The 15,342-nt window shown below is 45.7% G+C and overlaps 1 protein-coding gene and 2 long non-coding RNA genes across 21 annotated transcripts in view; 2 read left to right on the top strand and 1 right to left on the bottom strand.

The window, feature by feature from the left end:
* PUM1 (pumilio RNA binding family member 1) overlaps nt 1-2,371 on the top strand; it is a 49,487-nt gene extending 47,116 nt beyond the window's left edge. For all 19 annotated transcript variants that reach the window (XM_083454753.1, XM_083454768.1, XM_083454770.1 and 16 more), the window contains exon 22: nt 581-2,371. In XM_083454753.1, the coding sequence (XP_083310879.1) occupies nt 581-712 (132 nt within the window). In that variant the 3' untranslated portion in view covers nt 713-2,371. The remainder of the gene's footprint in view (nt 1-580) is intronic.
* Nucleotides 2,372-4,296: 1,925 nt separating this feature from the next.
* LOC310684864 lies at nt 4,297-8,921 on the bottom strand. The gene is made up of 3 exons (XR_014514899.1): nt 8,819-8,921; nt 8,145-8,244; nt 4,297-4,581 (listed from the first exon to the last, which is right to left on the bottom strand). It is a non-coding gene; the product is annotated as an uncharacterized lncRNA (long non-coding RNA).
* Nucleotides 8,922-10,476: 1,555 nt separating this feature from the next.
* LOC310684815 lies at nt 10,477-10,900 on the top strand. Its single transcript, XR_014514817.1, has 2 exons — nt 10,477-10,614; nt 10,718-10,900. It is a non-coding gene; the product is annotated as an uncharacterized lncRNA (long non-coding RNA).
* Nucleotides 10,901-15,342: the final 4,442 nt, after the last annotated feature.

The following is a 15,342-nucleotide window of genomic DNA, read 5'->3' as shown; positions in this document are numbered from 1 at the left end:
TGTTGTTTTTAATTCCAGAGGGATAGTCTTTTACAGTGAACACACACAGAAGTCACCTTGCAGCACTGGTTTATTGCGACAGAAGCCTTTTGTGGATCTGATGAAATGGGTTCTAGACCTTGAAAGCTTACGTGGCAATAAATCAGTTGGTCTTTAAAGTGTCACAAGTGTGTTTATGCAATCCCAGGCATATTAATTGACTTTAATGAGCACTTGAAACATTTACATAGCACTTGAGAATGAACTAGGTTCAGGAAACGTAGTAGCTGTAGTACACATTTGGTGCAGAAGAAAACAAGGGCTTTGTTGCAGATTTATTTAGAATGCACAATAGAAACAAAGGATCCCCAGCAAATTACCTCTTGTTTTTATTCAGAGGCGTTGTGCCCCGATTCAGTCTGCAACCCACCCTGTAGGAATTCAGTTTGCAAACATTTCTCGGTTTCAGAATCATGCGTAGGGTTCATCATGACCTATAGCTTTGGTTACAGGAGTGGTCCTCTGTATATTACTCAGGATTCATGAGCATCATTTGCATGGGTTGTTCCTAAACTCCTGTAACCCTCTTGTTACCCTCTAGATCCGGCCCCACATTGCCACTCTCCGCAAATACACCTATGGAAAACACATCTTGGCCAAGCTGGAGAAGTACTACATGAAAAACGGGGTTGACCTCGGGCCCATTTGTGGACCACCAAATGGTATCATCTGAAACAATGAGCTACAGAAGAGAGCCAGTGACCACCTGGAATTTACAGCCAGCAACCGCTCATATTCCAATATATGCTTTGAAAATATTCATGGTTGCTCAGCATAGACGTGAGAACTACAAGAAAAAGAAAAGAAAAAAGGCAAAAAGACCCTTTGTAAATTTCTTTAATTTTATTCTGCATAACATGTACTAATTATTTTTTTAAATACTTAATTGCCCTGCTGTTTCAGTGGTGTATAGAATTCTTGTACATAGGCAACAGATGTACATGGAAAGCCACATTTTTTTTGTTCACTGATGTAACTATTTCAAATACGGAAACTTTCAGGGTGGCTAATCTGAATTTAAATGAAATGCCCATTTTTAACTCCTCTACCTTAAAGACAGAGCTTTTTTTTGGAAAATGCCTGTTCTGTTCTCTTTTAGTCAAAACTCAAAAGAGAAGTATAAAGTTTTAGTTAAATTGCACAAATCTGCATTTAACAGTTTATAAATTAAAGAAAAAAAATCAATTTGCTAAAGCTTCGATTAAGATAAGTTTTTAAGTTTCAGAGACTTTTAAAATTCCTTTTTCTTAGTATTAACGTGCTAAAGAATTAAGCTTAGCAGTAAATATCGGGAGAGAACACACACCAAGGAAGTTTTTAAACGTAGACAATGGGTGTGTAGTTACTGCCTACTCCTGTTTCTTCTGTTAACACGGAGGCAATTTTTTTATTATTATTTAGCATGTAGAGAGAAAAAAATCCAACTCAACTTTGGTCTTGCTTCTATAAATATATAGTGTATACTTGGTGTAGACTTTGCATATATAAAAATTTGTAGTATTTTCTTGTTTTGATGTCTAATCTGTATCTATAATGTACCCTAGTAGTGGAACATACTTTTGATTGTACAATTGTACATTTGTAAACCTCTGTAATGTAAATGTGGAGAAGTTTGAATCAACATAAACCCATTTTTGGTAAGAAAATAAATTAGCAAACCCTGTGCATTTCAGTGTATATTCACCCCTTTTATGGTCGTAGCATATAGTGTTGTATATTGTAAATTGTAATTTCAACCAGAAGTAAATTTTTTTTTTCTTTTGAAGGAAATGTTCTCTTTATACAGCCTGGTTAATGTTTAAAAGAAATGCTTGGTTTTTTTATTTGTCACCTAGTCAAGAGAGTAGCAATCCTTTCTAAATGTTCTACACAAATGATTCAGTTCAAAAATAGTGTTTATTTGACTCTTTAAAAAGAAAAAGTAATGTTTTACTTATTTTGTGGCAGTAAAAAAGTGCAGAAAAGTACAACCCCCCCCCTAGTATTCCTTTACAATCAGAGTTCCCCTTTCACCTTGTAAAGTGTGAATCACTTTGCCTTTTTGTACAGAAGATAAACTGTATTTTGCATTTTGTCTACTTGTAAGTGAATGTAACATACTGTCAATTTTCCTTGTTTGAATATAGAATTGTAACACTACACGGTGTACATTTACAGAGCCTTGTGTATATTTCCAATGAACCTTTTTGCAAGCACACTTGTAACCATATGTGTATAATTAACAAACCTGTGTATGCTTATGCCTGGGCAACTATTTTTTGTAACTCTTGTGTAGATTGTCTCTAAACAATGTGTGATCTTTATTTTGAAAAATACAGAACTTTGGAATCTGGGTTTGTGTTTCATTTGAATATTTTCAATATAGTGCACCAGGTCAAAAATATTCTTACTGTTTGTCTGTCTTTCTTTCTGACTTGAAAAGTGTCATTTGAGGGAACTGTTAAGATCCGAGTAGTTTCTGTAATGGAATATTAATTGCGGTTACATACTGTCTTTTGTCAAAATTCTTAAGGGCTTACAGCAGAGCTTTCCAAACTTTTCATGTTGGTGACACACTTTTTAGACATGCATCATTTTGTGACATGGTAGTTCAGTTTTACTAGCAAACCGGAGGTTAAACTAACCCCTTTCCAGCCCCAGGAGGAGCGTTCACGTGACACACTAACGTGTCGCAGCACTCAGTTTGGAAAGCTCTGGCTTATAGCATAGAGTCGGAGAGATAATACAGGACTAATGGAGAGAGAAAAATACATGCCAGTAGCATTCATTACATCAGGCATCCCCAAACTCAGACCTCCAGCTGTTTTGGGACTAAAATTCCCATCATCCCTGACCACTGGTCCTGTTAGCTAGGGATGATGGGAGTTGTAGTCCCAAAACAGCTAGAGGGCCGAGTTTGCCTATGCCTGAATTACACGATGAAGTCACATTATGACCAGGCAGAGTTGTGGTTTTTCGGTCAGGGGGGTAGTGGAGCAGAAGGCAAAGGGTTAACTGCTCTTCAGGAAGAAGGCAGGGACTATTTAAGTCCTTCCTGAAGGGGAGAAATATTCTACTTTCTTGGCTCTGCCTTCTGGAGAAGAGCAAGGTGGCTTGCTGTTTCTGAGCTCTCTTGCTTCTGTGTAGCTTATAGGCCCTAAGCCTAGAGCAAAAAAGGAAAAGAATGTGGTATGTGAGGTTGTCTTGTTGTTGTGATGGTGCCTGATGTTCTCCATTGTGCACAGCCTGTTAGTTTGCAGTGAGGTCTACTCTGGGTAAAGAAGGAACCAGCTCTCATTTGGAGTTTGCACCCACTTATCAGAAAACTGGTGTGGAAACCAATCTTGTCTTCTCGGGCAAGAAGCATCTTCCCACCCAGAGCTCTCCAACATGGGAGAATTCAATCTTGCTACCAAGAGAAGCATAGCTCGTGACTAGTTCTTGAAAGCGGGCAACATTAAGATTCCTTTCTTTGTGGCTCATCAGCATTTTTGAAGTAGCTTTGCAAAATGTGAAGAGCCCAGAGCAGCAATTTGGGCACACTGTGGGGATACCACAAGTAAAAACGTTGGAAACAGCTAAAAGCAATTTGCAATCATAGAAATAAGATGCCATCCCTAGGTCTCAGGTTTGGACCCTGAAATGCTCCTAATCCGGCAACCCTGGACCACCCCAGCCCTGAGCAGCTGAGGGTGGTGGGGGAAAAAGATCAGCAGAGGGGGGCTTGAGCACCTGAGGGTGTCTAGGGAAGGAGCCTGAATAATTCTGGGCTTTAAACACTAATATGAGCACCTTGAATTGGGTCCCAAAATAAATTGACAACCAATTGATTTACCACAGTTCTATTGAATGAATGGTTCACAAATTTTTCATCAAGTTTGGAAAGTTTTCCTCTTGCTGCAACTTGTCAAAGCTAACAAAGACTTGAAAACTTTCTCGGCTGCAGCTCCCATCTGGTGGAACGCTCTGCCACAAGAGACTAGGGCCCTGCGGGACCTGACATCTTTCCGCAGGGCCTGCAAGACAGTTGTTCCACCAGGCGTTTGGTCAGGGCGCAGCCTGACTCCCTCCTCTGGCAACCTGCACAGAATTTTGCTTAACGGTTGCCATCAATTTGATTTTAATGAATTTTTATAATGAAATGTTTTTAGAATGTTGGATTGTTTGATTATTTGATTGTTGTTAGCCGCCCTGAGCCCGGCTTTGGCTGGGGAGGGCAGGATATAAATTTTATTATTATTATTATTAAAACAAATTCAGCAATACCCTTCAGTATCGTGCAAAAGCTTGGCATTAATGTATATTCAGCAGAACCTGATCTGCTTTTCTGGAGTAGTACTAGCACAGTGGATACTAGGCAATAATACACCCCTCCAGCCCAAAGTACAAAATAGTTTTCAATTCACTCATTTCATTAAAAAGTGCATCTCTTCCTCTTTGGGTTTTTGTTTGTGTGTACACACACACACACACACACACACACACACATTTCTGAATGACAAGTCTTCCAGAGCCCAGCTGGCAATGAGATCCAGAGGGATAAGACCACCAATGACAAATTCCCTTTACAAGAAAGCATCACTAAGATCAGTCTTAAACCAATGAAAGCATTTCATTCATTCATGGACCTGGAGTACTTTTGCCTTCTTCAACACAGCTATTTCCCTATATTATCAGTAATAATTTTGGACCATGGCCTTAATGGTCTTTCTAACCAGTTTATTTATATATTGCATTGCCCCCAGATGTAGCCGTCTCTGCTCAAAGCAGCCCTTGAAAAACCCAGTCTAAGTACAGAAGTACAATAAGAATACATTAAGAAGCATAATATCACAACAACATAACACTGAAAAAAATAAGCAATTAACTGTTTAACAGGCATCAGAATTTAAGTGAGCATAAAGCACACCAACAGATAAGTTAAAAACAAAACATCCAAAACAAAACAAAACATAGCTTCACATCCAAAAGAAGCCCCAAAGCTGCTGGTGGGGGAGCGTTAGGTAGTGATGTTTGTGAAACACACTATTTTTCTCTCTGCCCCCCTTTTCATGCTTTAAAACTGCTCCTTCATTCCCAGTACACCAGAACAAAAGATGGGAGCTTGCTAATCCTGATTTTTTAAAAGAAAGAAATACCCTAAGCATATGCACTGTAATACACACAAATCAAGATCTCAGGAGTAAAACAGTTTGCTTCTGCTGTCCTGATGCTAAACTTCTCTTGAGAATAATCACCATTTTTATTGTTGGAAAAGAGAACACCATTTTTTAAAAAAGTAAAAATGATAAAAAATAGTTTTGTGTATATCCTTACATTATCATAGTCTTAAATTATCAGCTATATTCTCATATTATCCCCCTCTGTATCAGCGTATGTCTTAGACCACATGGGGGTGCTGTATTACCTAGCTCACGCTTCTAACTGCCGCAAAGGCAAGAAAGAATTGTAAAGGAACACAGTCGCTTGAACAGCTGAATTGGAGCAATGTCAACCAGGTTCTCTGCTGACTGATATTTTCTCTGATTCAGCAGTAAGATGTGGGTTTTCCGAGGAAAAAAGAAATGCTCGGGCACAGAGCTTTAAAGCATTGACCTTCCCTGGAAAGCGTGGTGCAAAAGGAAGTCTGGATGAGCCCCGAGTGGCTTTCCTGGGTTTTGGGAAAGGATGAGATGCCAAGAACTGAGCCTAGGAGCTTGTGCATTCAAAGCAGATGCTCTATAACCCTTCAATACGTTTTGTGGAAGGAGCTTGCAAAGACCAGAGCCCAATTTGCCAGCAGCAGGAAATGGCAATCTGTTCTAGGGGCTATGCTGTGATGAAAAGATAAGGTGGTCCTTTGACTGCAGGCTCACCGTCTGACAGACACAATGCAGAAGGTGGGAGAGAAGAGACAAGCGAGGAAATACAGGTATCGGGTGTTGAAGTGACACACGCCCAGTTGAAGTGTTACGCCAGCGATTGCAATAGTAGTGCAAAGGAGGAGTGCTTGATTGCCCTTGCAGGCCCTCCTCCAACCAGCAGTGGTGGGAGGCAGAGCAACTACTGTATTTTTCGCTCCATAAGGCGCACCGGACCATAAGGCGCACCTAGTTTTTAGAGGGGGAAATCAAGAAAAAAAATATTATTTTCGCCCCCCAGCCCCAAAGAGCAAAGAAGCCAAGACAGCCAGCAGGATCCATCCCGCTGGCTGTCTTGGCTTCCTCTTTAGCCCTGCACCACCTCTCCGGCCAGGAGAGACTGTGCGCAGATATGGCAATTCCCCCACCTCCTGCAAAAGCCCACAAGAGCCGCACACCCTTTAAGGAGCGTGCGGCTCCTGCGGGCTTTTCTACGAGGAGGGAGAAGGGACTGACTGGCCGCGTCAGTCCCTTCTCCCTCCTGGGGAAAAGCCCGCAAGAGCTGCGCGGAGCTTGTGTGCAGTTTTGGGGGCTTTTCCTGCCTGCCTCCCCCCTGCATTCGCTCCATAAGACACACACACTTATTTCCCCTTACTTTTTAGGAGGGAAAAAGTGTGTCTTATGGAGCGAAAAATACAGTAATTGAAGTTGTGCCCCCATCCTCCTCTCAGCTGAGTTCTCCAAGGGAAACATAGGAGGAGGAGGAGGAAGCTGACAATCAGCTCCATGCCCCAAACTGGATGTAAGTAAGAAGGCAGGCAGGCATGTTGGGGGCTGCCTGAGGTCCATGCACTCTGGGCCCCAATGGACCACTCTCCCCTGCCACACATGGCAACCATACAGGGTGCTAAATGGCACAAGGAACTTGCATGAGTACAGCAGGCTCCTAAGTGTGGATATCCACCCTCAAAAAATAAATAAATGGTAGACTGGGCACAGGGGTGCAATGAAGAGGCTAGCTAGTGCGTCTAACTCAGAGCAGGGCATTTAGTGAGGCATCCACCACCTGCACTTTCCAGAAACGGCAGCTATGGGGTGTGGGTGGGGGCTAGCTGGGTTTTCTAACCCCAGGTGAAGCCTTCAGAGTGGCACCATTGAAGCTTCCAGTCTGTGTGCACACGTGTGTGTAAGCAAATGCATCTGTGGGGTGTGCCAAACTGTGCCTTTGACCGGGGTGAAATAAAGCCCAGTTTCACCCCTGCTGGAAACACCTGAAGACATTTTTTGTTCCTACAGATTTTCCCAGCTGGATAAATGGGCCTTTGCCACAAGTGTCCACTTTGGTTGGTCTTTGGTCTTGTTTTAAACGTATTTCCGTTATTACGTAAATTGCCTGGAAGTAGCTTGGAAGGAGATTAATAAAATCACCGTCATCTTTGCTCTACATCACAGAATCCTAATTGTGGGGGTGAAACTGAGTATCCAAATGAGGCTTAAGATGGCTGGGTACTGGAAGTGAAAGCAGCGGTATTCTCTTCTAGTTCTTGCTGATGCGTTGCAGCCTGGCCCAATACATCTCAAGGAATGGTGTGCCAGTTGCTATCTATTTAATTCTCATTTCAGTGCACCACTCTTTGCCACACATACTTGCAAAGTGGTTTGAATGACAATCCATATTGTTACCCATCAAAATAAGGTGGGGTTTAGAACCCAACCAGCACAGGTAATAATATAAACAAACAAACAAACAACCAGACTGTGATGAGGTTGGAGGAGATATTGAAAGAGTTTCGCTCCCCCCCTCCAACAGCTGTGTGGACTTTGTCCCAGGTGTTGGAAAGTGGCCTAAACTAGGGAGAGGGAAGCTCAGGCCTTTCTATCTAGCTTCCCGAACTCTCCACAGGCCGCACCCCCACAACAGTCCTGCTTTGCACTTTTCTAGATTGTTTGTGCCTGGCAGGAATGTGCCCTTGAGCATGAGAATGTCTACTTGCTTGTCTGGATAAACGGCATGACACAGAGGTGCATAGAAAGATGAAACCCACATTCCTTGCTTTGCTTACTCGCCTCTGAAGGTTGCCCAGTAGGGAACATGGCCCTCCGGCTGAGAAAATGCTGCCCACCCCTGGGTTAGCAGCGTAGATGCACAGGAAGGGTTGCTTCTGCTTCATACGCCACAGAGAAGGTGGGAGAAAAGAAGCAGAAACACATCTCCAGGGAAGAGTGTGAGAAGGATTAATGTGTTTCAGGAAGGTGTGGGAAGATGCATGTTGTCCTCAGTCTTACCTTATAGCAGGCTAAGGCTCTTTGATCCAACAGCAGAGACCAAGAGGAGTTCTAGGCTCTGTCCTCTGGCTAAGAGGGGGCTGAGGACCCTTTGAGAACTCTGGAGAATAATACCACACTTAAGTTCAGTAAAGTAGGCTCAGATACTACAGCAAAGGCACATTTCTCTCATCCAGAACAGGCTGGCTAAATCTACCATTAGGCCGGGTGAGGTGGTGGCAGAAGCTCCTCAAAGAGTTACCTTTCCATGCCATCAGGGTGAGGGAACACCACAGCTGGGGTGCCACTATGGAGAAGGCCCAATCTTGCTTCCCCACAGAGCAAAGCAGCATCCACTGAGAAGGGCCTCCTCTGTTTAGCTCAAAGCCTAGGTGCCAAAGTCCCGTTGCTGAGCAACAACGTGCAGAGCTCAGTGGAGTCGGAGGTCACCCAACTGGAAGAGTCTCTGAGGTCTACTTGCCTGGAGGCAGAGTCAGCACTCAAAGACAGGACCAGTCCTTGGGGCAGGTGAACAGCAATCCAGGTGGTCAGATGGTCCAGGGGTCAGGGAATCCGATCATCATGGGGTCAAGCAGGAAGCAACAAAGTAGAGCCAGGAACTACAAGCATTGTTTCCAGCACCTGACTGCTGCTGGAAGCTCTGCTTAGGAAGGCTGAAGCCAGCTGGTTCTCACCTTCTCCTCTGAGTCCTAGAAGGCTTATCAGCTGCAGGGGGAGTCACTCTGCCTTCTCCCCCTTCAGGCTGCTGTTCAACAGGTGAAGCTGACTCTTGGCCCATGATACAGGCAAGCTAGTATGGTAAGAAGAGCTCCACCAGACCAAGTGCCACATGACGTCACAAATAAGTCTCAGCAACCTCACCTGAAGCAATAGTTGCCACAGTTCATAAACACAAGCAAGCCAGGTGTAGCAGCAAGACCACCCAGGCCCACCTTCAGTAGCTCAAGAACTACTCTGGCAAGCCCTGTGGTTCCTGCTCATCATACACGTTGCATCATAACAAAGGGCAACCCAACAGCCCTCCATCTCCTATGACAACACATCTCCTCATGCAACAATGACCAATGTCAACTACTGATGCCCTACTCCTTCAAACTCACCCACCACACTCATGTAACATCATGAGGTTGGCAGTTGTTGCAAGTTGTGCATAGGGAACCAAAGTATATCCCAGGGAAGACTCCAACAGGGGCTGCTTCACCACACAGCTGTCAGAATGGAGAGGGAGTCAGGCAGGCGCTCTTTGTGAGCTTGGCTAGGAAGAATTATTGCCGGGCTCCTCGTTCCCGAAACGGGCACCGTCGATGGCTACTGTCTATGAAAGTTATCAGCCTGAGGGGAAGTCGCCGTCTTTGAGCTCACCCATCCCACGACAGACACCACCAATAATCATTCCCTATGGCAGCTATCAGAATGGAAGAAACAGAGAGCCAGGGCCTCTGCATCAGCCTAAGGGGACGTCACCATCATCAGGCTCACCTGTTCCAGAAAAGACACCATCAACAGCCAATCCCTATGGCAAATGCCAGAACGGGATGGACAGGGAGCCAGGCCCAATCCACGAGTCTGTGTGGAAGCAACCGGCATTGGGTTACTGCATAGAACGGCTTCGATCACTGATAGTTCCACCTCATAGTTATCAGGTGGGTGTGGAGAAAGAGCCAGGTCGTATCCATGAGCCTGTATGGAACCAAGCACCAATGGACTCCTCTGGAACACAACCAGTTCCACCCGTGGTCATTCCACCACGCAGGTGTCGGAAGTGGGTGGATACACCTCTGGGCCCTCTCCACGAGCCCATCTGGACTCAACCATCCCTGGGTTCTTCCCTCTTCCTGCAGGCTCCAGCAGTGCCCATTGACTTTGGCAGCTCTCACAACTGGAAACGGACACAGTACAGCCACCTCTATGCACCAGGCTCCTCACAACCAGGACAGACTCCATCAATTGCTTCTGTATCTGGCAGCTGTCAGAAGGGGAAGGAAAGAGCATTAGGGCCACTTCACGAACCTCTTTGGGACCAGCCGCCACTGGGCTCTTCCCTCCTACTGCAGACTCCGCCAGAACCCATTGACTTTGGCAGCTCTCACAAGTGGAATGGGAGACTGCAGGACCCGCCATATGCAGCTGACTCCTCTCAGAAAGATCTGGTTCCTTCAGTGGCCATTGCACATGGCAGCCGCCAGAAGTGGAGGGAGAGGCAACTGGGCCCACTTCATGAGCCGCTCTGGGACCAGCCGCCACTGGGCTCCTCCTTCCTACTTCAGACTCCACCAGAGCCCATTGAATTTGACGATTATCACCATGGGTGGTGAGACTGCCTGACTATGTCAATGGACCTGGCTCCTCGCAACCAGAGCAGACTTCACCAGGAACCACTCCACACTGTAGGTGTCACCTGGGCCGACCCCATGAGCCTCCCTGGTGTCGGCTGCCTCTGGGCTCCTCCTGCCTAGAACGGGCTTCATCTGTGGGTGTCATACCTGGTAAAGGTCAGGAGGTAGAGGGTAAACGTTGGGGACCTCTCCATGAACCTCTCCGGGAGTGAGTAACATTGGAATTCTCTTTCCTAGAATGGACTCCACGAGTGAGCATTTCAGCTGCGAGCCAACGGAATGGAAGGGAGAGAACCTAGAACTTCTCCACAAACCTGGCTGGAACCAGAACCTGTGGGACTGCGCACTCCTAGAACCAACTCCATCAATGGCTACTCCATCTGGTGCCTTTAAAAACAATGAACATACCTGAGCCTTGCAGTTGCTTGTTTCCTACTTTCTTCCATTGTGCCTTCTTTTTGTGTCATGCTTATTAGATTTTAACCTATCCTAGTAGGCTTGCCTGTAATTGAAGCACTTCTGCCAAGTGCTAGACATGACGAGCTGTTGCCAGTCCATGTAGAGAACACTGAGGGAAATGGACCAAATGCTCGGATTCAGTAGGCAGCTTCCTATGTACCTATGTACACCTGCCCCCCCCCATTTCTTCTGTCCTGGCAAACTGATTAGCAGTAGACATCTGGATCTAGTCAGCATCTGGTTTCCCACAATGCCTCTCAGGTGTCACTCTAAGGAATTGTGGGTAATTCAAAGGCAATCTGCCATCTTACATGGTGCATCAAAACCATCCCCTATGACAACACACCTCCTCATGCAACAATGGCCAATGTCAACAAAAACTACTGATGCCCAAGCCCCTTCCCACTCATCAGCCACACTCACGTGACATCGCAGTGTTGACAGTTGTTGTAAACCCTGCATAGAGAATCGCAATAAATCCCAGAACAGACTCCACTAAGGGCTGTTCCTCAGAGCCATTTGCAAAAGGGAAGGAAAGACAGACAGTTCCTCTTCAAGAGCCTGGCTTGGTCTGTCATTAGGCTCCTTCCTCCCAGAAGAGGCACCATAATTGGTGACAGCTCCCCACGGCAGCTGTCAGAAGGGGATGAACAAGGAGCTAAGCCCTCTCCAGGAGCCTGTCCGGGAACAACCACCACTGGGTTCCTCCCGCACAGAACTAATTTCACCGGCGGTTATTCCACCACCCAGCAGCCAAAATGGAAGGGCAGAAAAGCTGGACCCTCTCCATGAGTCTATCTTGGACCAACAGCCATTGAGCTCCTCCCTTAGGGAGCAGACGCCTTCAGTTGTCACTGCACCTGGAGGTCACCAAAAAGTTTCTCTCCATGAACCTGCCTCAGAGCAACCACTGAATCCAGCCTACCCCCTGCCTGACCCTCTCCATGAATCCTGCTTGGACCAGCAGTTACTGGGTTCTTCCTTCACAGCATATCCACCATCAGATGGAGGCAATCAGCAGGGGAATGAGAGATACCCAGGCCCTCCACGTGAACATGCCTGGAAGAAGCCACCTTCAGGGTCCATTCCAGCCTGCAGTGCTCAGACTATATTAGCGGCCATTCCCCCAGGCAACCGGAAGAGACAAATGGATCCTTTACAGAAGACTACCTTGGGCCAACAGCCATTGCGTTCCTCCCCACCAGAGCGTGCTCAGTCAGTGGCCGTTGCTCCCGGCACCAGCCAGAAGGCGAAAGTGCCACAGCTAAGTCTACTTCATGAGAGTGTCTGGGAGGAAATACCAGTAGGAAGCACCCACTTCCTGCAGACTGCAGTCGAGACCATTCCACCTGACAGCTACCAGGAAGGAATGGAGAAGCAGGAGGACCTTCCCCATGCACCAAGCTCCTTCCAACTAGATCAGACACCATTGGTGGCCCCTGCACCTGTCAGCTATCAACAAGAGAAGGAGGGACACCCGCACCCCCTCCAGGCTCCTGCTTGGTTTCGGCTGAATAGAGAGACGGGCCCGATCCATGAACCTGCCTGGGACTAATTGCTATGGGTCTCCTTCTCCTTCCTCAACGTGGCTCCACAAGTGGGCCTTGGCCCAAAGTGAAGGGAGAGAAAACAAGACCTTCTTCATCAGTCTAGCTGGGACCAGTAACTGAAATCTTCTCCTTGAACTAGTTCCATCAGTGGCCATTCTATCTGGTCTTTTTTTTTTTTTTTAATGAACATACCTGAGCATGGCATATGCTTGCTACCTATTTTCTCCACTGTCCCTTCTTTTTACATCACATTTATCAGATTGCAAAGCATTCCATCGGAGGCTTTTTGTTGTTTTGTTTTAGCATTTTATTTATTTCTTTTTTCTTAAAAAAAAAAGCACAAATTTTCTATCAGTCTTGCTCCAGCAGTTTAAGAGATGAACCGTCAGGCTAACTGCTGTACAACAAGTAGAAGAATTTTAAGAGCAGGAATAATACGTAATTTGAAAACAAGGAATAATATCTGAATGAACCGTAAGTAGCATCACCAGCTGGGCATGTTTAGCCTGGAGAAGAGGAGGTTAAGGGGTGATATGATAGCCATGTTCAAATATATGAAGGGATGTCACATGGAGGAGGGAGAAAGGTTATTTTCTGCTGCTCCAGAGAAGCGGACATGGAGCAATGGATCCCAACTACAAGAAAGAAGATTCCACCTAAACATTAGGAAGAACTTCCTGACAGTAAGAGCTGTTCGACACTGGAATTTGCTGCCAAGGAGTGTGGTGGAGTCTCCTTCTTTGGAGGTCTTTAAGCAGAGGCTTGACAACCATATGTCAGGAGTGCTCTGATGGTGTTTCCTGCTTGGCAGGGGGTTGGACTCGATGGCCCTTGTGGTCTCTTCCAACTCTATGATTCTATGATTCTGTGAAAACAAGGAATAATATCTGAATGAACCGTAAGTAGCATCACCAGTGTCCTCCCAAGACATAATGTCAGGCTCCAAGGAATCGGTTTCCTTCTCCCTTGGCAGTAGATAAGCAGAACAAAGTGAACTGGGTCTTCTTACCAGTTAGAATTCTTTAATAATTACAACGAGGGATAATGAATGTCTTCCTCTAAGAATGGTGGTGCTTTCAATTAAGGCTACACTCCCCTCACCCCCATCCCTCTCAATTCATGTCACTTCTACATCTGATAACCTGAGCTTATAGTCGCTGTGCTTTCTGTTTAGCAATTTTCTCAGATCTCCTAGAAGGTGGGGAGGGGGGAAGGGGGATGCTGTCCAGAGGCTGTGAATCTGTTAACCCTCTCTCTTCCAGTGTTTCTTCTCCTAGCTGTTCCTCATCCAGTATTTCCCAGCTTTTCCCTTCTGAACTATGCCCCTCTGCAAACCACTGTTCTAAATCTATACTGTTCTCCTGATCCTGAGGAGATTCAGGGCCAGGGACAGGAGGAGGCGGCACCCACCGTTCCTCCTCATTGTAGCCCTCCTCAGCACGGTCCCTGACACATAATGGAGGAGTGCATTGAAGGGTCATTTGTAAGGTTCCCAGCATCTTGATGGTCTCCTTCAATGAGGTATGTTGCGCTGGGATTCCATCTGTGGTGCCAAGTCCCCAGAGGCAACTAATGTTTCTCCCAAAACAATATCTGTTGCTCGGTGTTTTGATTTGCAGGGAAATATCCCAGGTTCAGTCCCTAGCATCTCCAGATCACACTGGGAAACACCCATGTCTCAGACCCCAGACAACTGTTGCCAGTCAAGTGTAGATGGATGGATTAGTGGTCAGATGTGCTATAAGGCAGCTTCCTATGTTTGGGAATCACCCAGGGCATGATTCCCATTAATAGATTTTTTGATAGACTTTGTCATCTTCTCCATAGTCTCTCTGTCCTTCTTTAGTATGACCTTTTATTATATTCGTTAGTCCCAAATGAAAGTCCCAAAGTGACTTGACGAGATAAAATCCAATAGTTAAAAACAAGATAAGCTGAAGAAGAAACCAGTATGATATAAAATGCCTAAAATGCTCAACCAGAAACATAAGAAGTCCTGCCCACCTCATTAAAATATGAGCACCACCGTAGAGGTTAGCTTGGTTGCAAAAGGCTTGAATAAGTAATAAGACCATAGCTTGAAAACCGATAATGATGGTTTGAGGCATGTTTCCCTGTGGGGAGCACTCCACAGATGAGGATCTACCACTGAAAAGGCCCCTTCTCACATGGCTACTGGCTACACCTTCCTCGGGTTAGGCATTTAGAGAAGGAGATCTTTGACTTTTGTCCATATTCCATTAAAGAGTATGCCATGACCCAGCTGGACCTCAACTCAAAGAAGTTCTCCAAGGAAACAACCAGTGTTAGTGGCCGCCAATGAGAATACCCTCAAGAGTAAGAGGCATAAGTGGCTCACTACCCCACTTCAAGATCCATGCTCTGGTTCTGGATCCCCCAGCACTGGCCCCAGGTATCCATAGGAGGCAGGAGAAGGCGATCAGGAGCCCAGAGTTGGTAGTGTAATGTCCAGTTCAAGGACTCTCTTCCTGCAATCCTACTCAGGAGGAGCAGGATCAGGCATGGGAGTTTGTAATGGATTGAGACCAAATTTAGGGCCAGGATGGAGTGAAGAAGTCAGCTGTCATATGAATCCTTCAGTGGGAGGAGTGGCTTCATAGTTCTGTGCAATACTGTGCATAAATCACACACTGTGAACGCAGAAGGTCCATTACTTTTGGTCATATGCATTCCTTGAAGCAGCAGTAGGTTAAAATATACCATCAAATTAGAGGATACAAGGTTTGTTTAGTTCCAATTTAGTTCCAATTTATGCTTTTGTATTACACAGAGAAACAAAAATGCCACAAGGAGTGGTGCCAGTTATCATGAGACACAAAAACCCCTCGGCCA

The sequence above is a fragment of the Podarcis tiliguerta genome (assembly GCF_965153285.1).
Source record: "Podarcis tiliguerta genome assembly, chromosome: 8".
NCBI classification, from domain to species: domain Eukaryota; kingdom Metazoa; phylum Chordata; class Lepidosauria; order Squamata; family Lacertidae; genus Podarcis; species Podarcis tiliguerta.
This window is presented reverse-complemented; position numbering and strand designations above follow the sequence as displayed.